Here is a 24,784-nt window from a genome sequence, read left to right on the forward strand (position 1 = left end):
TCATGGGAATCCCCCGGCAGCCTACATCTATTGCAGCATAACTAAGGGAGGATTCAGGGTCACCTGGTCCAGCCCTAACTATATGCTTTAGCAAAAAGGAAAGTTTTAAGCCTAATCTTAAAAGTAGAGATAGTCAAATCACAGGCCTCTGACGTGCATCAGTATTATTTTTAAATTTGTGTGATTTTTCCTGCATTTTTCAGACCTTCTAACTTGTTTACTTGAGGAGATATCCAGGTGAAATCTTCAGGGCTCAAAAACACATTGTGAAAACCTGAACCCACTCTGAGTGTCCTAATCTAAAATCAAGATCAGCATTTCTTTCCTATAACCAACTCGGAGCGTGGGATTTATCATAGCTTCGATAGCAAAACTGCATTAATTAATGTGCATGACTCAGAGGAACAGAAACAGTGAATACGTGATGTGTTTTTGTATAATTCAATGGAGGAAAAAAGTGTTTGGGGCTAACTTTCAGAGGCCATGTCACCATGTGGGATAGGTGGCAAAACAAGGTCGTCTTCTATCTACATTTTGATGCCAGGCTCATCTTCTGGTCATCATTCCTGCTGTGTGAAAATTATGTGTTAAAGTTGCATTTATTTGACATTTGTGCATAAAATGGAGAATCGTTGTCAAAATCTCTGCAATTTGAACATACAGAAGGAACTGGATCACAGAGGGTCTCTGGATCAATGGATGATCTGAATATGCGCTAGAAGATGAGGATAAGCAATCACATGATTCCTTTTAAAGTTTAGCATAAGCAAGTAAAACAAAATGCCACAAACTGAACAGGCAATGAAGCCACAAACAGCAAAGAGAGCATCCACTGATCCTTAGACCTGTATATTAATATTTCTGCTTAAAAGCAGTGTTTGAAAAAATCCTTCTGAATAAAAATTTGACTTTAGTTTTATATTGTGACGCTTGGAGTCGGTGTAAACCTAGTAAGTGTGTTTTACTCCACTGAAACTTTCATGTGGTTATCTCTGTGCTAATGAAATCATGAAGGCTCAAAATGATGGAAAAAATGTGGCAAATTTCAGCCCATATGTACTTCAAGAACCTGTAAATCTTAAAATGATTTATGATTGTGACAATAGTCAAATTTAGCATGCTTTCCCTAATGAAGTGGAGATACCATGTAATTATTCTGAGAAGGTCTGAGAAGGTTTTTAAATTGATTTATTTGAATCATTGTAAAGGAGACAAAGTAGGAGACTAACAACATAAATGTCCGCTGTATTTTTATTTGAAAGTCACATTTACAGTTGTTCTCCTCTTGCTCTCTCAAAGCGAGTGTCTTTGTGTCTTTGGCCTTGATTTTCCTCATTAAATAAGCCTCAAAGCCTCTGGACTTCTTTTATGCCTTAATGCTCTAAGCTGTAAGACAGACAGAACAATGACTGATGGAGAGCAATAAAATGAGATCCTCACATTTTGAATCAGACCACCAGACTGAGAAGATAACACCTCCCACCTGCCAAATGCTGATAAATTCTGCAAGCAGCCCAGTCCAACAGCCACATCACCAGGTAATCACATAATTTAAAGGTGATGCATTTTGGAAAAAAACAACCTACTGACACACAACTATTAATGACAGGATGATGCACCATCAAGCTGGTTGCCACCTGACCAGAGGAAACTAGCTTGACGTCGTTAGCCTTAAAAGGAAGTCTTGTTTGGTTAGGATAAAATTTTAAAATGATCATCTACAAGTTAAGAAAATCAGGAGAAAGATATGAAACATCTTTTAATGTCACAGATGCAAAGACACAGTGAACAAGGAATAATACTTCTGATTTTATGTGCACTGCACATTAAGAGATACATTCCAAAAACATTCACATAGGCCAAGTGAAAGACACTCGTTGCTACTTATTTCTTGTTATTTTAGCGATTAATTCAATTACGTTTTATTTTATATAACTCAGAATCGTAATCACAATGTTTTAGCTTTACACATTCAGTGGGTCTACTGTCATTTGATTGTGCAACCACAATTCCCTGCTCACAGCGGAAAATGCACAAAACCACATGTAAAAATGTAAGTAGAGAGAAGTATGTTAAGTATATAGATCGAACCACTTGTGTAGATCTAGAAATACTTCTATTTGTTTCTCATTGTCGCTTTTGTGTGGCAAAGGGACCATTTGGTGGCCCAGTTCTTGCTCTAAAGGGTCTCTATCCAAACTATGTCAGCAGAATGTCCCCCAGATTGACTGAGGATCAATACTGTAGGGGTCAAAGAATTCTGGGTTTTTCTTTGTTAAAAATATATTTTTACCAAAGTCCTTCTAAAGTCAAGCCAGTTGGCAGTCACCTTTAAACACATCCAGAGACTTTGAGTTCTATTTTGAAGTGTTATCGAAATTAAATTTAATGTCACTAGTCATCTAGGCATAAAAATTAAATATGTAGAATCATGCTTTTCACATGAAACTGTATTCTTACTTTTTATTTAGTTTTGGTTTTGTATCAGATGTATGTTTATTTTCCATAGCGGCTTACATCTGACTGTAACAGATGACTGACAGTACTAATGAAAAGATGTACAAAAGCCCTTTGTATTATTTGTGCGCATTTCACCACATTGACAGACCTTTTTATGGTTTTATTTAGTTTATTAAACACACACTTGTGTGTGTCAGATTTTTGCTTGTATTAAAAGACTCAACTTCAATTAACTAAGATGCATAACTAAGATCAAAGTGTGGTTTTAGGGTTTAAAGTGCAGTTCCTCGTCGACACACTGGGTGGCGCGCTTTGAGCTTTAATTTAAATCTTCATTGATGCCATTGTAAAGTGCTGTAGGCGGTGCCTAAGAATAAGACGGACCCAGTGTGTATCCAATCAGATGCGAATATTGGGGAGCTGAGGTCTGCGATTGACCAATCGCTTTTTGAGAAACGTGTGAAGACCTCGGTTTGATTCACCCTCCTGTGTTACCGTAGACGCTTCGCTAGAAACGGCCCTCTTTTAAAGTTCCTGGGGGAAGAGTGGGGCGACCCGGACAAACCGAGGGGAAAAGGGCCAAGATCGAACTCAGGGGATAAATATTTACACATATTTCAACACGGGAGGATTAATATTAAACCGGATACAAGGTTTGACATGTTATCTCTTTCCAGGTTTGATTATTTAGCTAACGTTTGCTCACTAGCCAAGGTTCAGTTTTGCTGCTGCTAGTTTATGATACTTAGCTAATAGCTACCTAGCTAGCAGAAGCTCGGTTAAGCTCATTGACTGTTTTTTGACATTGCTCGACTAGCAAGTGTGACTCATTCAGTGAATTACGACATTGTAATTTGAGTAACTCTCAGTGTCCATTCCCTGTCTTTCCCTCACAGAAATCTAAGGTGAGACACAGAAAACCATCGTCTTGAGCCCGAGAACGTCAGAAAATAAAGAAAATGGCGGAGCCGGACAAATTAAACATCGACTCTATAATTCAGCGTCTCTTGGAAGGTAAGGAGGATCAAATCCGCGTCACAGCCAAGTGTTTGTTATATTAGGGCATGTCTTGGTGGCAGTGAATTGTGTACATCATGTAGGTCAGCTGCAGTTAAAAGCGGACACAGTGTGTTGTAGTAGCCTACTTAAGATCGCTCCACTCTCAGGCTCGGTGGCTGGTTTTGGATCAGCGGTTGAAACCAAAACAACAGTGCTCTTTATAGATTGTTTAGCAAACCGTAAAGATTGAGGGTGCTGGGTTTTTTTTTTTTTTGTTTGTTTTTTTTATATTATTTTAAATTTAGATGATTTGCTGTCGTGCTGTCTACAAAAGAAGGGGAAACGCGTGACGTTATAGAGTGATGTAGAATTGGAAAAGATGAGCATTACTCGCCTATTTATGCAAATTACGCATTCTGATGCGCTATTTGCGTAGGGATAATGTGCTTTTACCAGTTTTTTGTGCAGGGTTAATGCTCAGACTCTGTAGCCGTAGTGGACTATTTCCATTTTACGTGTTAATTCTCTTTGAGTAAGAGTAGTTTTGCAGTCAGCCCCTTCCCCACTAGAGTTATTGAGTTATTCAGAACGAAATGCAGATTTTGGTTAGTTGGTTTCAGTTAGTTTCCAGATGGGGTCTTCTCATCGTCGTTCAGGGTTGTTTTTTTTTTCAAAAATGTTTGGTTTTAGTGTCTTTTAGCTTATTTTTTTTTTAATTTTTTTAATTTATTTTACTGTGGAGGTTATTTGTCAGGGATATTTTCAGAAGTTCAGAATGGATGTCAAAATTAAAAGGTATCTGGCTCACACTCTAATAAATACGTGAACCAAAGGTTGTGATAACCAATTTGATCAAATTGTCAACGACTAAAAAATGAGGATATACCTTGTTTTTATTTCAGTTTGCTTAAATGTTCCTTTACAACTGGTTTTACTTTTGATTTTAGTTCTAGTTGACTATAATAACCTTGCTTCTCGCTGGCTTTGCTGGACTGTCTGAGTTTTTGCTTTTTTGCAACTGCATTTCTGGAGTGTGTTTGTAGTCTGCTTCCCTGAGAGACTTGTTAATGAGCTGTACAAACAAAAATGCTCTGATTGGGATGCCTCTGTACAAAAGACATGCACTTTAGGAGCAGACAGGTGCATACTACAAAGACTAGATGTTTTCAGGTCACGAATGTTATGTGCAAGACAATCTGCAGATACACAAATATGAATATGAAGAATGTGCCTTCATATTGTTTGTAGGCCAAGTATTTAAACTTTTGCCTTAGATCACATGTGAGGAAAAGGGCAACCAATAACTTGAATCAAGTCACAGCAACAACAACATATTTTCAAGGTAACATGAAGACCTGCGTCTCTTGTTTTTTGTTTTTTAATCTAAAAGTGGTGTTGAAACACAGTTTCAGCTGCCCTCAAATGGCATCTTCCATTTCAGTGTAAAGTGAATTTCCACAGGTGTTTATAATTTCCTGGAATCAGGATTTGCCTTGTTTTATATTCATTTACATGGTCTTTGTATGTAATTATGCAGTGGTAAAGCATAGATTTGCATTTGGTATAAACATACCATGAAAGATGCATTTAATGTTAGTCTGCAGTGGCAATAACTAGGCCTCATTTAGAAGTGCAGTTTTTTTAGAAGCCTTGTAAAATATATTAGGGATGTTATGATGCTTAGAAAAATTATAAATATAATTTATATAAAAATACAGATTATAAATGCCTGGAAAACTGTAATACTCAATAAAATGCTTAATACTGTTTTTGATACCATGAAGTTCGAACCATACAGACAGCCAAAACAAACAGACAGTGAGATAACTGTAGGGTGAGTGTGTATGGCAAATATTTCAAGATTGGGGATTTAAAAAACAAAACAACATCTGAGGTATCGCTGTACGTCCGAGGACTTGACAGCATATTTCTGTTGCTGAACAAATATAGCGGGTAAGGTGGGCTGACAGAGTTTCTTTGCTCTGTTTCAGTCTGCAAATTTAAGAGAACACAACATGTTCAGACACACACAGTAATATCATCCTGTTAAATTAACATTGTTTACGTTATATATGGGCTGGACTCATAACTTTTGCTGACTGGTTTTACATTAACATTATAATTTTGTTATTAGCTACACAAGCTAGCCACCACCTTAATGATAACCTAACATGATGCTATTGTGGCTATTTAGCACAGATTTTATGTTTGATACCCTTCCTGATGCAACTCTCCCATTTATTTAGGCTTGGGAATGGCACTTGGAGTACACTAGCTTGTGGACCCCTCGATTCTGGGTTTGTGTCCATTGAATACCGGCTAATATTAATGAATGCACTAGCCAGATTAACATTAATGACTGTTTGATAATGGAAACAAAACTGAACTCTTGAAAATTTTCAGTGTTTTTAAACATCAAGTACTGTTTAGCTGCTGGTGAGGGGAGGGGCTGTGTGTGCCCCTCTTCACCCTGCTGCCTTCTGGCAGGAGATAACGGAGCATTCGGGTCCTCACTGCCAGACTGCGAAACAGTTTCTTACCCCACGACTCCTGAACACTCAGTGACTGGACTGACACACACACACACACACGTCACTGCCTCAAGGACTAATCTGCACAATCACACGCACACTATCGTGCATCAAGTTACTTTTTTCACAATGCTCAGTCTTTTGCACAACTTACTGTCATTGTTGCACTTCTGCGTGTGTTGTGTGTCTGCACTGTCTGGTGTTGCACTGTCTCTGTTTTGCGGTTGGGTTTTTTGTGCAATTTTTGCACACTTGCACTTTATGTAGTCCTTTGTTGATTGTCTGTTATATGTAGCAGCATGGTCTTGGAGAAACGTTGTCTCGCTTCACTGTGTAGCGTTCCACTGCAAATGGTTGAAATGACATCGAAGCCACTTGACTTGAACTGGAGGAGCTAAAGATGGCACTGTGGTATCAATGCTCCTGCAAATGAGTATGTAATCCAAAAGGAATTTTTAGTGTTGATTAGCATCTGACAGTCTCTTAAAAAAACAACAACAAAAACAAACAAACAACCATGCACAAGACAGTGCCGCAGTGAGATACCATCGCTGCTGATAAACAGTGTTCTGTGATAAACTCAAGGGCATCAGTGTAAACAGTATCACCATAATCAAACAGGGGCAAAGTTTTGGATAGTACAGTGAAAGTGAAACAACAGCTCCATAAAGAAAAATGTGTTTATAATAAAAAAGAAAAGTTTTGTCTTCCACTTGGGTTTTAAAAGTGAGTGTAGCATCCTGCCAGAGTCCTGAGTGTTTAACAATATTGTAACAAACTGTTTCAGTGTTATTACCATAAAAGGTCAGTACTGTTTGGGACTCCTTGCTGCATTTGCTCCACTGCTGCTTTTATGCACAGTACAAACTGCTTCTGTCACTTCTTTGTTTCTCAAAACAAGGATTGCATTAGTATTAAAATTTATTGAAGCTATGTTCCTACTGTAAAATATGTAGTTGTTGTAAACAAATGCATTGCAATTGCGTCACAAAAATTCCGAGACAGTCCTGAAGCAGATATGAAGCAAGCAATATTCTGCGTTTGCTCTACGTGCTAACTGTCCTGGAAATGCTCGCTTTAAATCAAACTGCTCACTGACAAATTTGTCGTGGCTTTAAGTGTGTGCGAAATAAACAGGACTGTTTTATCTTCACATCCGCGCTGTGGTTGTGTAATAGGAGCCCAGAGGACATCAAACAGAAGAATAAATGTACTCAGACCCAGCAGTACAGTTCAAACTGCGGTTAGAAGAAACTAGGTTGTGACCTCCTGTAGTTGTCCTTGCATGTCAGTGCACTGGGCACAGCAATTATGAATTTTCCCATGTGAAACTGCTGAAATGGAAAAATCTTTTTGTTATTTTGTCACTGGAGCAATATTAGAAGTGTTGTTTAGATTTTCATGTGTGTAGTAAAGGCTACTTCATATATGTATATAAAAATAGGCTTTGCTGCTTTTATTTTAAGGCCCAAATATGTTTTGTGGCTCCATGCACATAGAAAAGTTATTGACCTCTGATATAACCTAGCATGACAAATCACAAAATTACTTCAGGGTGCTTTATGGATGAGGTAAAGCTCTCCCACACAGTGTGATTCATTGAAATTATGCCTTTAGGGGCCACCTGATAGCTGAGTGGTTGGAGGCCTTACCACAGGGGTATAAATGACGTCAGTAGTCAGTCTCCAGTTTGATTCCCAGCAGGTCGAACCTTCACTCTCCACCACTGCCTTCTGTCTCTCTCTACCACTGCAGCTTTCCAAAAGATGCAAAGTTCTTTTGGCCAGTAAATTGAGAAATAACATTTGGGATAGAGTTTTATCCCAGGATCACTGCTGTTAATAAATTTGACCTTAGCCCTCTGTTTGTTTACCTTCTTTAAATATAGGCCCTGCATGATCAGCCTAAGCTGAGCTGGTGGAGGTGATTGGGATTATGTACAAATATGCATGTGCAGTAAAAGTACCTCCCAGAGAGAGTGTGCCTTTGTGGGCCATGCTGACTGCTGCTGCTGCTGGAGTGTTTTGTACATAGATTGTTGTACTTGGGCTGTGATAAGACTGTCTGCCAAACAGAGGAGAAGGCAAACACGCCTGATAATGGCTGTATTTATATCCACTTATGTAACTACCGTGACCTTTTTTATCCACATTGGTGAGGATAACCACTCGTAAGCTGATATTTGTATTCTCAGCGTTCTGTTAAAGGCGGCAGACTCCCACTGCAGGCACTACATCAAAAGGTTGAGAAATTATCCTCATGCTAGTTCAGTCTCCCATGTTGACAACGAGGTATCCCTGCTCCATGCTGGCTATGTTTCAAGACCAAACCAATTAAATGTGTTTGGGTAGCAAGTAGTTTCAATTGGATTACTTGCGTAGGTCTAGAGCTAACTGAACTCTTAGCTTGTGCTTCTAATAGCACGCGTAGCAAGTGCGGCATCACGTAAGCTAGGCCAGAACAGCCGGCATTGAGTGAGACAGCGCTGGGGCGATTCAACTGTTGATTCCAGCACCCCTGACATCCCCTCAGCTTTTCTGCTGTGCTCCATCTCTTTGTTTTCCGCTGCCTGACCAGTGTACTGGAAAGCCTTTTGTCTGCACCCCCTCATGATAAGCTTACTGTTGCCCACTGGCTTGTGTGGCTAACTTTGGAGTAAGCTCTGTCAGTGCTTAGCCTTCTGTAATCCAGGTTTAAAGTGGGAAGCAGCACTGCAGTATTTATATCTACTTTCACTGTTTTTAGTTGTCGCTTCAGGACACTGCCGTTATTCTCTGTCAGCCTGCTGATTTCTACTCTCTACATCCCTTTTAAAAGTGCTCCGCAGCCACTGTTAAAACCTGGATTATTTTGATGTGAGATGGCCTGTAATTATGTCTCATACTGTGTGTAGCAACACACAAGTAGTGGCATATCTTTGGAGGCTTATTCAAAGCCCATAAAGGATTTAGGAATTCTTTAAGTGTAATTAATGTGGTACTGTAGTGGGTTTGTTTATGTTGGTCATTGTGCGGTGGTGTCTGCATCGCTTTTGGATCGCAACTTATTGTTGGACCTGATAAACAATTAACAACAGCTACTTTTATTGAAAAGCAAAAAGTAGAGAAGTTTTCAAACAGGACTGCGTCTACACATTTCCTGTGTTATCAAAACAAGAAAAAAGAACAGCTACACTGGCAGAGTACAAGCCATGTTATTAGCATGATGAGTAAGCGAGAGCTGTAGTAATAGTCAGCTGTATTAATAAATAATTGCCTTCCTCCGCTTTAAATATGACAGTGATCATAAGGGCATAACACGGCTGCTTGCTCCGATCTTCATCTTCTGTGTGTTGCTTTGTGGATAACAGGATTATTTTTAAAGGCATCCAATGGCAAACAAATGAATTGTTAATTTAACAGTTAAAATAAGAAAGTAACATTTTCAAAAACATCCCAGCTCTGCGGCGATCACCCATCATCTGTGCAGAGTGGTTTTAGTTCGGCAGGGCGTCATGAATGTCTCTTCCAGTTGTTTCCATCACTGTCCATAGGACCAGAGTCCAAATGTATGTAGAATAGAAATTCAAACATACCAGTTGGTTTTGTTGTTTGTCAACATGAGTCTCAGTTATCTTGAAAGCTGCAGGCCTTGTCAGCACTCAAGTTAACAGTGTGTTACTGGATTAGATTCAGTTTTACTGCTGTTGAGAAGTGTGTCACTCAAACAATGAAATGAAGTTTTGGTGTGTGTGTATGTATGAATATAGATAGATAAATATAAGTTTTCAGCTGTAATAAATTTGCTCATGAATGAGCCCGCAAAAAGTGTAACTTTACTGTTACAGCTCAGCTGCTTCAGATTCACTAGTCAGTACTTCTTAAATGTTTGGTCTTACTAATGGCACCTTCCATGTTACCATGGCAGAGAAATGCACTTTAACCACAAGGGTATGTTCCAAGTTTGATGAAACAACATTTCTAATACGGAGATCCAATCATCAGCACTGCTCTGGTGTCATTAGAATGGCATTTCATTTAAATGTGGCTTTGTGAAGTTAAATTGACTGACATGGGGCACGTTTGAAGTGGGTTTTTGACGAATTGCTTAATGGTTAGGACATGAAATCGGGGTTTTTCCTGGCACGAAATGGCCATTTGGGGTGATGTAATGCGCAACTGATCTTTGTTACCTTACTCAACAGAAGGTCATCATGTTGTTTGTGGTCATTCTGCTAATTTGCCTTTCGTGGAAGGTTTTGTTTTTGATTAGCCTTGATGATCTCTCTCTCTTTTTTCTTTTTTTTTTGTGTTCACTACAAAAAGCTCGTGACCATAGGGTGAGGGTAGGGATGCAGATTGACCGGTAAATTGAGAACTTCACTTTTACGCTCAGCTCTCTTTTTACCATGTGGACTGGTAGCATCACTGCAGCTGCAGCACCATTTGTTCTGTCAATCTCCCACTCCCTTCACCCCCTCACTAGCGAGCAAGACCCAGAGATACTTGAGCTAAAACCTTTGATTGTATCTACATGCCATATTGAAATTAAAACTTTTTAAAAATAAACCAGCCTACAGCTTTTTTTTTTTTGTAATTGACAGATACAGTGAAGAAATGACAGGAAAGCAGAGGGAGAGAGAGACGGGGGAAGACATGCGGCAAGGGGTCGCGGGTCAAACCTGGGCTGGCTGCTCTCAGCCGTACGGCACGTGATCGCCTGCTCAATGCACCGAGCTAAACTGGCGCCCGGGTATCAGACTAAGTTAACAGTTCATCCGCATATTTTGATACAACTTCTGGAAGCTTGCTGCAGATTCTTCACGGTGTAAAACAAATGGCGGTGGATGGAGCAGATATAAAGTTTACTCTTCTTCACGTTGGAGTTTGTTGATCGGGCGGTTTGACGAAGGACTCCGGCTAGCTTTTTTCCCAGCAAAGGTTTTAAAGGTGATCACAGGAACAGCGCTCCTGTTTTGGACACTAGATACATGTTTTTGGGTTGTTGTTTTTTTTTCTCACTCAGCCTGAGCTCACTGTCTCGGTAATGGCTCCGCCTCTTTGCGCTTCACCGTGTGTAAACAGACTCTGGCGCAGTGTTAAAACTGATAACATAACACAACAGTGATGACGTTGGCAATGTTTTTTGTGTGTGTGTGTGTGTGTGTGGGGGTTTTTTTTTTTTTTTTTTTTTTAATTATTAATTTTTTTTATAAATACTAGGGACTGTTTGACTCTGTATTCAATCGTTGCCCTTAAAGACGTTTGTATTGCAGGTCCGTTTTCACTCGCAGATGTGGGTGTGATGCTCACATTTACATCATTTGACACGTCAGCGCACTACAAAGCCGTGTGTTAAACGAAGCCTCGAAGCAAAGAATTTGCATCAGGAAATTTTTATAATCGAAATACTCGATGAATCGTTGCAGCGCTACAAGGAACAGTTTAAATATACTGTAATTACACAGTTTTGGCTGAGCTTGTTTTGAGGTTCACCAGCAGCAGGTATAGCCATCTTAAATGTTTAATATTGTCAGAGAACTCCAGTTTGAAAAGAGCTGCCCTGCATTGGTTCGTTCTTTTTGGTATGTAAAAGGGAAGTGTTTATCTCTGAGCCGTTGTACACCTGACAGCCATTAAATCAGTACCATTAGAGAGAGCTCTGTTTACCTGCAGCTTGAATATAATTGTCACTCAGATTGCTGGAGGTAGTTGTTTCCATAAAGTATATTACTCTGTTCATTAGCCTGTGTAGAAATGTACTGGGTGGGAATGAGACTCATTAGAGGGCTCATACAGTTTGTGTCAGGAGCTGCTTTGGCATCACGCAGCACATGTACGAGCGGGGGTGTGATTGATTCTGTCACCGATACAAACAAACCTGATTCCAAACTCCATCACAAGCAGTCTTGTGTAAGTGTGCAGTGGACTGAATTGCAGATTAACATGGCATCACATCCACACCCTGCAGCTGGTGTGTCAGTGGACAGATATTTTGGTCTGAATCATTTCACACTGCCTGTGAGACTCCCAGATACTTTTTTTTCCCCTCTTCCTGTGGCTGTCATTTACATCACACTCCTACCTTTTCTAGCATTAAAGCTGTGTCGGCGACTGTTTTATGTGATGTGGCTCCGACAGTTTGTCAGGAAAATTAGTTGGACTTGTTCAAGTCTTTATCATGACTGTGTGGTAAGTGTGAAAACACATGGCTGAACACACACTAGACAAACCTGCTGAATTCTTAACATACCATCAGCAAAGGCTCTCTATGACAGGAGTTTTTTGTTTTAAAAACGACGCGAACCAGGATGGTCAAAAACATTTTTTTGGTCATAATTACTCAAGCTTTTTGTTTATCACATGGGCAAAAATAACAGGAAAACTGTCTTAATTATTTGCTTACTAATTGTTCCTGAACATTTTCATATCCCATGGACTTGTTTTGAGTCTGTTTACATATAATCAGGATTCCTGCTAGTCATTAAAGTCTTATCTGGAAGATAAAAGTTAAAAATTAGGTTTTCAAAAGCCTTTTTTTCCCTCACAAGATTGCTGTAAGTATTAAATTTACAGATGCTCAACAATTTGATCCATTTGTTATCATGCATATCTATCATCTCTTACTATCTAGAACAACATGCTAACCTAATGGCATAATTACAGATGTCTTTTACTGGCTTTTTACCAGTTTGACACCACAGGCTGAGTGTAGATGTTGTCGCTACCGCTTTAATTGTGGCTCACTTTGTTGGCCATAAAAGTTACCCCCTATGCCTTAATTCAGCTTTAAGGGTACCTTGTAAAACAAATCCGGTTACCCGTACGGATCAGGAAGCCAAGTGTGCAGTGTTTGACATAACCTGACCATGACCTGATAGGCTGAGGACAGTTTAAACAAAGTTGGTGGGGCAAGTTAAGTCACCTGCTGGCCTGTTCGGACCACTGACAGTTTTCACCGACCACTACCACTTATGAGTTTGTCTGTGAAGTAAACCAGTTAAAGCAACTCCCACTAATTAATATCAATGTTTTTGTTTTTGTTTTCTTCCTCTTCTTGCTCTGGGTAACATGTTTTTATGTGCTGAACAGAGCATTTCATAGTGGTGTGGAAAATGCAGCGGGAAGGTGACTGCTGCAGGACCCCACAGTGCAAGCATTTCACACATTTTCTGCTAAGAACAGATTAGGGTTTAATAAAAAGTGCAAAATTAAGCACAATTATTACAATTTTTTTCCACACAACAGGGTTGAAGTTGAAAAAAGCATCAGATGTCATAGTTTCTGGTTAAGCTAGCTAATGCTCTTTGATACAGTAAGCAGCGAAGACAGTGGTGCCACTTAGACGTTGAACACGGGTGGAGTGAAAGAAAATGTTTTCTTGGAAACATTTGTGGGGAAAGAAGCAAGAGCACTTTATCATTTTGCCTGTTTAGTGAGATTAAAGGTGAAGAAACGCTGTCTTGTGGGCTCCTCCCACCCACTGGCGGTTTGCTTTATGTCATGACAAAGCTAAAGAGTAAAGAACAAGTTTTAAAAGGTGTGTGCAGATGAGCAGCTTGTTTCGTTTTCCACCATGGTTAAATTTGGCACATTTTTGCAACATGAAGCAATGTGTCTACTCGTATATTAAAAACGTAAAACACACTGATGTGGAAGGTCATCACAGGCCAGGCTTGTCATGCACTGGTGGAAGCTCTGAGCAGTAATTGTTAAAGCCACAAACCATAGTCACGTCTTCAAATTCCTTGTTTTGTCTTAAAATTAGTCCAAAGTTCACTGCAGTCATTTGTTTGTAAAGAAAACCATGTAGCACAGTTTCAGGGATTAACACATGGCTGCTTAGTTTATAGTCGTTCTTTTAAACCTGGAATATAATACGTTGTTGTTGTTTTGTTTAATACTTTTTGTTAAGATGCATCTGATTTATATTTTATTTTTTATTAGTGTGTGTGTGTGTGTGTGTGTATGTGTGTGTTTTAACCTGGTAGAGGGGCCTTGATTATGTTTATGATACAGCCTGTATCGTTGCTTTTTTTTTAATTTTTACATTTTTTTTTTAATATGAGACAATGGTTTTACAGCCAGTAGCGTGCCAATCGTTGCTTCTTCACTGTGCATATTTACAGTCCTAATGAAGTGTTTGCTATCTCTTTGCTGCAGCCACATTAGCGAGAAGGGGAAGTGGGTTTCACATCCTCTAGCTTTGGTTTAAACTGCAGCCTAAGCAGAAAGACGTGCTTTTCGAGGCCGTGCACATCGAGCAATTTTCCACTGATCAGGTTTTCTCAGACGCTGCCTCTCGTTGCATACTTCACAAGCTCATGTTGTGGTGTTATGTTTTGGTAAGCATTTAAAAGTGTGTCTTGTATTAGTACCGTGTTATTTCCAAAATCTGTAGTGTATTATTATCTCCAAATGATGTGTCTACCTGCTAAAGTGTCTGTTGGACTGGTCTGCTAACAGAATTTGTCAGCAGTTGGTTGGTGGGAGGTGTTAATTTTCCAATCTGGTGGTCTGGTTCAAAATCTGAGGATCACGTTTTGATTGTTTTACGTCAGTCTTCATTCAGTCTTATTTACAGATCTCTTTGTGGTGTTGCTGAATCTCTTAAATTTCTCATCCCTGTGTTGTTGTTTTTTTTTGTTTTGGTTTTTTTTACCCCCTATTTAGTCAAAGGATCTCGGCCAGGGAAGAACGTCCAGCTGACCGAGAATGAGATCCGTGGCCTCTGCCTCAAATCTCGTGAAATCTTCCTGAGCCAGCCGATCCTGCTTGAACTGGAGGCTCCCCTGAAAATCTGTGGTGAGTTTTAATTAACCAAAGGGGTTGGTGAGTTTCACGGGACAAAGAGATGATGTGGGTCTCAGAGGATGCACTGCAGACGGTCATTATGAGAGGGTTTTCTCCTGGTTTGCTTGTCTGTAATTAGCGCTTTTATCAGCTGATAAGCGTGGGCTGTTCTGGCAGAAGCAGTGAAAGCATGTTGTTTTTAAATTGCACATCTCTGCTGCCCCCTGCAGGCGATGTCCATGGTCAGTACTATGATCTGCTCCGGCTCTTTGAATATGGAGGGTTCCCCCCAGAAAGCAACTACCTGTTCCTGGGTGACTACGTCGACAGAGGAAAGCAGTCACTGGAGACCATCTGCCTGCTTCTAGCCTATAAGATTAAATACCCAGAGAACTTTTTCCTGCTGCGTGGCAACCATGAATGCGCCTCTATTAATCGAATCTATGGCTTTTATGATGAGTGTAAGTACAAAAGAGGCTTCTAAAAGGAAACCAAGGCAAATCTGCAACTTTAAATCTTGCATTAATTTTATTTTATTATTTTTTGGGGGTAGGTAAGCGACGGTATAACATTAAATTGTGGAAGACCTTCACAGACTGCTTCAATTGTTTACCTGTGGCTGCCATTGTAGATGAGAAAATCTTCTGCTGTCATGGAGGTGGGCCTTGTCAATACGTGACTTTACGAAGCCTAAACCATTTGATCCAAGAAGCAAAGGTCGGCACGTATTTATTTATTTTTCAAAAATGTTTCCTCTCTCAGGCCTCTCTCCTGATCTCCAGTCAATGGAGCAGATCCGCAGAGTTATGCGACCCACAGACGTGCCTGACCAGGGTTTGTTGTGCGACCTGCTGTGGGCCGACCCAGACAAAGATGTGCTCGGCTGGGGTGAAAACGACCGTGGAGTCTCCTTCACATTCGGTGCAGATGTGGTGGCCAAATTTTTGCACAAACATGACATGGACCTAATATGCAGGGCGCATCAGGTAATGTTTACTAGTTTAGTCACTGTGTCTAAATTCATCTTTGTATAGTACATTTCAGACTCATTGACTGAAGAAGTGTTCCCTTAATTCTTATTAATTACGATACATTGTGTGGCTGTGTTTTAATAGGACTAATCAGAGGCATTTTTAGTGTTTTTCTTACCATATTTAAAAAAATACAAGGAAGGAAAAATACTACACCTCCAAACAAAACTATGATAAATAATTGAATTAGTATTTTCAAATGTTTTCAGAAAACGGGACGTGAACTGTAGATTATGAAGATGCATTAGCTAACTTCAAAGCTGTGACATCTAAAACTGAAACAAAAAAATAAGCCCCAGACCAAACAAACACTGGTGGAAATACTTATAAAGCTGATATATGATATATTCTATTTTTTAACAGTGCCTGAGTGACAGAATATTAAACTATAGATCTGATTCTTGAATGGCACTAGCCTCTATTTTTTTGTTTAAATCTTTTTAATATGTAACATTGATGGTTTCCTTTTGGTCTTCAGGTGGTTGAAGATGGTTACGAGTTTTTTGCAAAGAGGCAGCTCGTCACTCTGTTCTCCGCTCCCAACTACTGTGGAGAGTTTGACAACGCTGGCGCCATGATGAGTGTGGATGAGACGCTCATGTGCTCCTTCCAGGTGTGGAGAACAGAACTAATAACTTTTCGGGAAACAAATTTGTTTCGTTTCGTAGTTTCAGACTACAATGATACAATATATGGCTCGCATATCGATTCATGTAGTGATGGTAGAATTTTAATTGTAATATTTTTTTTTTAAGCCTATAAAATTAAGAGTTCACTGTGTGTGTCGATCTAATCGATTACTTCTTTGTCCATCTCACAGATTCTGAAGCCAGCAGATAAGAAATTATATCCTTACGGTGCTGGGGGAGGAATGGGATCAGGGAGGCCGGTCACCCCTCCGCGAAATTCAGCCAAGGCCACCAAGGCCAAGAAATAACACCCACTGGGTCCACTTCCCACAACCTGCCACCCCCTGTTGGCCCAATGCTTCTGTTTTTTGTTGTTGTTTTATTTTTCCTCCTCTACCTCCCAAACCTTTGTCTCCCTTGTCACCAAACAGCAACAAAGAAACCAACTGTCCAGGGTTCAATCATGTTTTTCTCTCTAAAACTATTTTTAACTGTTCGTTCGGTTGACTGGTTGAATTTTGCGTGAATGAGTGCGTTTAAAAAAAAAAAAAAAAGAAAAAAGTGTGAATGATGCAGAGGGAGCTTCTGTATTCTGTACGTATGTTTTCTGCCTCCTCCTTTGCCCTGCGTTTGGTTTTCCTGTCATTTTGTAGAGGTGGGCTCTGCCCATCCTTCATATAAGCTCAAACCTTGCAGAGGAGGAGTGAAAAAGGGGTGGGGGGGGGCTTAGCTGTTTACGGTAAGGCCTGCACTGTTTGATGTTAAACACAAGCTTTTGTACATCCTGTCTCTGAGGTCCGTGTATCTCTGTGTTATGTGATGGGTCGGGAGGGGGGTGCTGGGTTTTTGGGGATCAAGTTGCACGGTCATACGGTAACGGCACATACCACACACTGGGTGCACGGGTGGATATATGTGCAGGTGAGTCCTTGAATGAAATGGATTCACAATAATATATATATATTTTTCTTTCCTCTTCCATTTTTGAAAACCAATGATTTCAGTCATGGATGTGAAATAGTTTTGTTTTTTTTCTTCTTTTCTCTGTAGATAAATGAAACCAATGTGGTTTTACTTTTTCTTTTTCTCGTTTTTAGTTCACTGAAGTTGAATAAAAAATAACCATTTATTTGAGGCATGCCATCATGTTGATCACTTTGCCATTGCTTTATGTTTGTCACGCATAATGGCTGCTTTTCTTTTCGTTTTTTGTTTTTTTTTTTTCCTCTCTGTGGTACCTTGAATCGACAGGCGGTGTTTTATAAGCGAGACTTTCAAAGCGTAGAAGCTAGGATGTGTACGTTTGGGTTAGTTTAACACCTAGTGGAAACAAAGTGGCATTTACACATAAGTGGAAAAATCGTGAACAAATGAACAACACAAATCTGGTTGAGCCAGATGTTGCTGTTTTTATCAAAATAAAATCCTAAATGTTTATTTTTTCTAATGATTGTTGGCTTCTGATGCAGCTAATGATTATTTTTGCAAGGCTGAGAGGACCAGGAAGGTAAATGACATCACCACGTGCAGTTAACATGTTGCACAAATAGGCGCCACTGACATTGCATCTGTATTGAACTTTGCACACGATACTTAAGATGCCTGCTGAGGAGATGAGAGATTTTTTCCCCCCCACATTTTCACTGATTAAAAGCAAAAAAAAAAAAAAGCAAAACATAAAAACAAATGGAGACGAGATGGTGATTCATTCACTCTAACCTTTCAAAATGCTCCAGCTGAGACCACTTCACTCTTTGTTTTCTATGATGAAACGAAGAGTGGGTTTATTTAAATGTAAAAACCCACACTGAATGAGGGGTGCATGCATGTTTAGCTCATGTTTTGCCAGTTTTAACACTGATATTTGAGAAGATAAATAAATCCAGGGGGGGGGGATTATATTAAAGATAATCATGTGCAGTGAACTCTCAGTGAATCCAGCGTGAGGCTGCGCAGCTAATGCTGTGTGGCAGCGAGGTAGATGATTATCTACGCTTCTTAGATCGCTTTTTGTAAAATATGTTGCCCAGATTGTGGAATTACTTTAATTGCTTGTGAGTGCAATCGTTGCTTTGAGCACGTTCAGAATTTCTTCTCACTGAAAATTTAAAAAAGAGTCATAGACAAGAGTTGAACATGTGCTACTGGGTATTATTCAAGTGTACCACCTGCTGCCCCTCTTATGTAATCACCTTGACTTGATTCAGATTCCAGATTCATGAATTTTTAATGGGCACCATCTCTATTACCTCCTAATGTTAGAGCTGGTCCAACCCCCCAACCCCCACCTCCTCCGTGGCAAACAGGGTGTTCCCAGTCTAAGCGGGCCATAGTTCAGCGCAGGCTGTTGTAAACTGCTGGAGAAATCTCCCTGCGGTGTTTCAGGGTGTCTTACTGCCCTTTTCTGAAACTTTTTTTTTTTTGCCCCGTTGCGTCATTGGTCGGTCTGATTTCATTCATCTGTCTTCGCGTTCTCGTGTACACAAACAGTCACAGTCATCCCAGCCCCACTGCGATTTCTATCAAACCCACGTGGCTGTTAGAAAGCCGTGCGTGATGGCTTTTTAACAGGGGAGAGACAGCGGGACTCTTAACTGCAGCGGATAGTGCAGAAAAAGGCTGGTGCTGGTGGGGGGGCGAGCATCATTAGATTTCATCGTGTGCTCATGTCTGATTCACATTGAGTAATTTCAACTCAGGAAGTGAAATTTAAATATATTCAAATAAAATGATATGATTCATGTACTGAGAAAAATCCAAGCTTAGATGCCATTACTGCAGAATATGTGTACGTGTGAGTGATTTCAGTTTGTGTTCATATTTCAAAGTGGCTAAATGAAGCTCGGGCTTGGCATGCTGGCGAATGGTGCATGGTGGGTGGGTGGGGAAGCTGATATGATTTACAAAGATATCTGAAAATGTATGGAAATTTGTGATATTGTAGGATAACAAAGGGTTTATACGAGGCTTGAGGCTGTCTCCACAACAGTAAGTGGCTACTGTAAAACGGTCCAATAAAGGCCACTTTCACTCCCATTTCATAGCTGTACAAACGCTTATGACTTTTTAAATTGCTTCGCTATATTTACAGTTGTTACCTCTAAGAATCTGCGCTTTCATCGCTTTTTCTCTCAGTCTTGGTTTTTACTGACAAATTTAACCCCAGATACTGCAAAGCTTCTTAGTCTAGGATTTTTTTAATCAATCAGGGATGTTTTGCACCATGCACTGTCGCTGGGTAGAAATAAAAATCATTAGATTGTTACGATTAAGATAACAAAACAACGGATATAAATAGTATTTTTATTTGTATTTCATTTGTTTTCAAGTCGACCACGATTTGTCTCTGTTTAAAGGTAGAAATAAAATGGAATTTATACACTTGTGTCTGGTTTTCTTTTCATCTTCGATTGAGACTAAAAGCTTTCTGCAGGAAGATCAGAAGCAGCTTCGTTCGAGGAGAGCGTAATTTTTCCACGTCTTTCCTGCCTCAAGGCTCTTTTGCTTTATTTCTTTTGCGGGGGCTGCCTGTATTGTCTGTCAAACATTTGGAGGATGAGTCAGTGGCACGGTTGGCCCATTTATCCCCCTGGATGTGCTTTTACTTATTTATCTGATTTCAGCTGGCTCAGACGGCACCGAGAGACGCTTTACAAAATCAAAAGGAGTGTGACAAGTGATCGTGTTGGGTGTGAACCGGATGATTTTAAAAAAAAAAAAGTGAAATCATGTTGCCAGCCTCTTCTTTCCTCTTTTATTACAGTTGGATTCACACCCCCTCTTATTTTTAGAAATCACTATAATAAGGACCAAGCCTAAGCTAAAACTGACAAATGGTGCCTTTTGGTTTTTTGTTGATCACAGTGCAATCTGTGACTGCATGTAGGCTGACGGGTTTCACGTTAATGCTTTCCTTCACCACACTAACAGGACGGCATCGGGCACACACGTTTATATTTCAATTTCAGTGGAAATGGGTTCAGTGAAATCATGCTTATTTTAAGATTGAGCTTTTCTAACATGCGGCAGTGGTTCAAAGTTATCAAAAGTAATCATTTTAATTAACAAAAAAATGAATGTAAGTCGAGATATTGATGGTAGGTAGTTGCACAGTTTAGTTTAATTAAATAAACAGGAATAAAACACATTGTGATGTGATTGGAAGGTTGTAACGCTCTGCCTTCTAACCATAAATCAACAAACATTCACCCATTTAAAGATTAAAAACACAGACATCAGGTAAATTTTAGAGTTTTGACTCCAAATTTTACCTCAGTGAATTGTGTGTGTGTGTGCGCTCTGTAGTGTTGGGAAGGTTACTTTTAAAATGTATTCCATTACAGAATACAGAATACATGCCCCAAAATGTATTCTGTAACGTATTCCGTTACGTTACTCAATGAGAGTAACGTATTCTGAATACTTTGGATTACTTAATATATTATCATGCTGTTTACAACTACATGAATGTACTATTGTTGTGATTTATTACTGTTACTGAAGGTCCGCGGCTCCGAACCGTAGTAAAGGGACCTCTGGCTAATACGGTGGGTTCTGTGTCGGCTCGTAGCTGAAAACTAGCTTTACTTTGTTGTCTGGGTCAACTTTGCTAGCTAGAGACAGAGAGAGGCGTTGAAAGGCTGCTCCAACAGAACTTATTGTTTTTGGAGGAAAACACGAACACGGTGTACAGTCGAGTCTTAATAGCTTACTTACAACTGGGCTCGTCAGGCACTCTTCTTGGCTGCAGTGGTTATTATTATATTTACATGCTTCCAGCTCCCGTTTTTGCTCCATGACAGCTCGTACTTTTCCTTTTTCTCCCTCCCTCGCTCACAGACACATAACGGGTATGGCAGTCCATTCTCCCTGCAGCACGGACTACACTGCCTATGATGCTACATTCTTTAGAGCTATACCTGTAGCATTCTGTCTATTAGCTTAGCACAACAACAAAAAGGCCTCTCTCACCCAGGAAACACGCAGAGAGAGAGCGTCACCCTGTAACCATGGCAACCGTGACGCTGCCACCTGGAACAACAGAACGTAGCTGTCAAACAGTCCTGACCCGCCACAATATGAAACAATGAAGTACTGCCGTGTAATCCATTTATTTCAACAAAGTAACTGTATTCTAAATACCACCTTTTTAAACGGTAACTGTAACGGAATGCAGTTACTCATATTTTGTATTTTAAATACGTAACGGCGGTACATGTATTCCGTTACTCCCCAACACTGGCGCTCTGTGGGTTTCTAATCAAATGCCTGTTCAATGTTTCTTTCCACACTCATTTTATACATGCAAACTGTATATTAGGTGGCTAATTTCTCAATGCAGGCTAATGTCTCGCAAAATGTGGTGCAAAGAGGATGCTTGTGTGGGACAATCTAGGACACCGAGAGGTACATTTAGATATGTATCAAAAAATAATGTATCAGAACTGACTGCATTTTTTCTAACTCCATCACTTGATAAATATTCATAAATGAAAGCTGTTTATTTTTAGGGTTTCTGTAACTCCTGTTTCCCTGTTAGTGCTTTTTTTTAGTTATTTATCTATCTGGTTATATTCCTTTGGTTTCAGTAGGGATGCATCTGCAGCTCTGCACATTACTATTTTAGCTGCATGTTCTTATTCATTTATTTGTGGGAGTCAAGTGCGTTGACTCTTATAAACTGCAGTCAATAAAAACTGCCAGAATATTTGAGTTAGAAGAACAAGAGGTCAAAATTTTGTGCAGTTGCCTTTCTAGTGAGGAAGTTGTCATACCAAACAGCAGCATTGTATGCTCTGCGTGCAGGTTTATTAATAATAAAATATAGAAAATAAACACAAGCTTGGACAGCGTAAACAAACAGTGGGAGCATTTATGGCCCCCGCAGTGTATTATTTTATGTCTTGTGGCCATAAAAACACTTCCTTCCATCAGTTTGTCAGTCTAATACCACAAATTCTCATTGTTTTCCAGGGACTTGCCCATTTGTGTAGCAACGATAACAGGAAGTTGTCAGGTTTTATTTTCATTTTCCACATTTGTTCACTAAATTGGAATAGTTTGCAGGCCCAAAAGACCCAGAGGAGAAATATTTACTGCTACAGAAGCTTTGATTATCAATTTTTCTGCATAAAATATTTTAAATCATAAACCTCTACAAACAAGACTCAGTCATTTTAGTCACTGTAACAGCTCGCTCGCTCGAGGGCTCAATAAATCGAGCAAAAAGAGAACAAAATAACTCATAGACAACCAGAGCAGTTACTAAGGTTTCCTTAAGTGCTGAAGGGAGCTACAGTTTCCTCCTCCAAGGAGCTGAGAGACACACTCTTTGATAGTTGAATGAAGTCATCCGGCCACTTGGTATACTCCAGCTGAGCCTTTGTGATGACAGAGCGATTGGTGCTTTCCACTTCTGCTCCTTGTAAAGCACGCTGTCACCAGGTTCCTGAATGCTTGACACCCTTTAAAATATGCAGTAACACTACTTTGGATTGTTTTCCAGTTGAGACCTGTCCATAGAGTTTTTGGGGGTGCTTATTTATTTCTGAGAAATTTCAGCTCTCCAGAATAGTGGCTGGCAAAAATCCAAAGAGCAGTGAGGTGTCTGCATTCAGTGTGTCTGAAAATAGAAGCACAGAAAGATGGATTGTGTTTCAAACAGCGGGGCTGAGATGGCTGGCACGGCTCACTTTAAAATGTTTTATGTCCGAAAAAACCAGAATCTGTGTGAAGCTACATTTTTAACTCAAATTGGTCCAATGTCTGTATTTCAGACTGCAAGCGGTCTATTTAAATGAACTTTGAAAGGCAGAAGCAAGATGACTACACATTGATATCGAAGCAGTTTGCCTGGAGCAGTCATTGGCAGTTTGGGAGAACAGAGTGAAGACGTCAGGCTGCTTAGAGGCACCATCTTAAAACTCTTTGTTAGACATGTCCTTTGGCCAACTTCATGTTCACATGTGGTCACGACTTCCTTATTTTAGTAAGCTAAAAAAGCTTGCATGGAACAATTAAGGTTGCCACATGCAATGTTTTGTTTCTATATAGTTTTAAATGGTCTAAGCTGCTTTCCAGGGTGATTTTTTTTCATGCAAATTCACTTTTTATTAGTTTATATATTCGTTTTAACTTATATCATGAATGCCATTTGTCTGAGGAGTTCAGAATAGTATTACTTCACACCCACGTGAACCTCTCTTCAGGCTTGCTGTGTTCAAATAACTGATATAATCCTATTTTCTTAAGTTTAGTAGTTAATTTATAGTTAACAAGTTGTGACAATATCACAACACTGTGATATTGCAGTATTGGGAAGGAAGGGAGGGTCCACAGAGAGAAAACGGATGGACATCGGAGGACAACAGATGGCTGAAAACGATTAAAGAAAGAAATTATCAGCTCACCATGCTGTGCCTGTAGCCTGATGTCAGACAACGCTGTAAGTGTGTTTATACTCTGACTTTTATCCCAAGCCTTTATGTGTGTGTTGACTCAGCAGTGATAAAATTAGACCATTTGAGGATAATACCTGATGGTCTCGTGGCTTTATATTCCATTTTATGTTAACTAAAGATTTTTTTGTTCCACTTTAAATGCGGATGGCAGCCAAAAATTCAACAAATGTACAAAAGTAAGTGATGCTCACAGTTTGCTGGGGGAAGACCAAGTGATCGCACACTTTACATGGCCATCCCACCCAGCAATCAAAACCTATGTCGTGAATGGAAGCTTATCTGTTATATTCTTATCTAAAACATTGACCTCAGATGATCCAGGGGTCTAATTGAAGGTCACCTGTTGCCAAAAGCAGGACACCTTGGTGGCTTTGGGCCAACCTGGGAGATAAAGATGACCAGATCCAGACTGACACACCAATCTAATAAGAAAAGACTGGAAAAATACAAACTAGGTCAAAGAGGACTGACCTTTGGTCTTTCCATGCTGTTAGCACATGACTTGATCATGCCACGTCTTCCTTGTTATATCATGTCACTGTTTTATCGCTTTCTTTTTCAGGCTAATTTAGGTAACAGGGTTGCACGTGTGTTGTTAGACACAGCAGCAGTGCATAATGACTGTTCTTTAAAAATATGTTGATGTGAAAAAAATGTTCAAGAGACACGTGTCAACAAAATCATCAATCTTATTTTAACTAGTCTATTAGACATGCTTATCAGGCTATGGCAAAGAAAAGAAAAATGCTATTTTGGGCGGTTCTCATGAGCTATTTTGTATTTTAAATAATATTTTGGAATCACCTTTCCAACCACTAGGTTTACATTTTGTCCCAGGACAAGAGTAATTTACAGGAGAAATGTATTATGTGTGTATTATGTACTTTGCGCAGGGATTATTCT

At 39.7% G+C, this 24,784-nt stretch overlaps 1 protein-coding gene and 1 long non-coding RNA gene across 2 annotated transcripts in view; one reads left to right on the forward strand and one right to left on the reverse strand.

Annotated features, from left to right (window-relative positions):
• Positions 1–24,784, reverse strand: part of LOC146519543 (uncharacterized) — a 167,420-nt gene that overhangs the window by 81,803 nt on the left and 60,833 nt on the right. The window lies entirely within an intron of this gene.
• On the forward strand, positions 2,949–19,802 carry ppp1caa (protein phosphatase 1, catalytic subunit, alpha isozyme a). Its single transcript, XM_085157035.1, has 8 exons — positions 2,949–3,113; positions 3,357–3,474; positions 14,642–14,773; positions 14,992–15,222; positions 15,315–15,419; positions 15,524–15,747; positions 16,271–16,405; positions 16,613–19,802. Exons 2-8 carry the CDS (start codon positions 3,420–3,422, stop codon positions 16,727–16,729), a joined length of 999 nt encoding a protein of 332 aa, XP_085013161.1. The 5' UTR covers positions 2,949–3,113; positions 3,357–3,419; the 3' UTR covers positions 16,730–19,802.

This window comes from Neolamprologus multifasciatus, chromosome 4, assembly GCF_963576455.1.
Source record: "Neolamprologus multifasciatus chromosome 4, fNeoMul1.2, whole genome shotgun sequence".
NCBI classification, from domain to species: Eukaryota; Metazoa; Chordata; class Actinopteri; order Cichliformes; family Cichlidae; genus Neolamprologus; species Neolamprologus multifasciatus.

What these genes read in the sequence shown, in the direction of transcription:
- ppp1caa (XM_085157035.1), top strand. Translation starts at nt 3,420, where the DNA reads ATGGCGGAGCCGGACAAATTAAACATCGACTCTATAATTCAGCGTCTC. An exon ending in AATTCAGCGTCTCTTGGAAG is followed by an intron (nt 3,475 to 14,641) that starts GTAAGGAGGATC and finishes CCCCCTATTTAG; the next exon opens with TCAAAGGATCTCGGCCAGGG. An exon ending in TAATATGCAGGGCGCATCAG is followed by an intron (nt 15,748 to 16,270) that starts GTAATGTTTACT and finishes TTTGGTCTTCAG; the next exon opens with GTGGTTGAAGATGGTTACGA.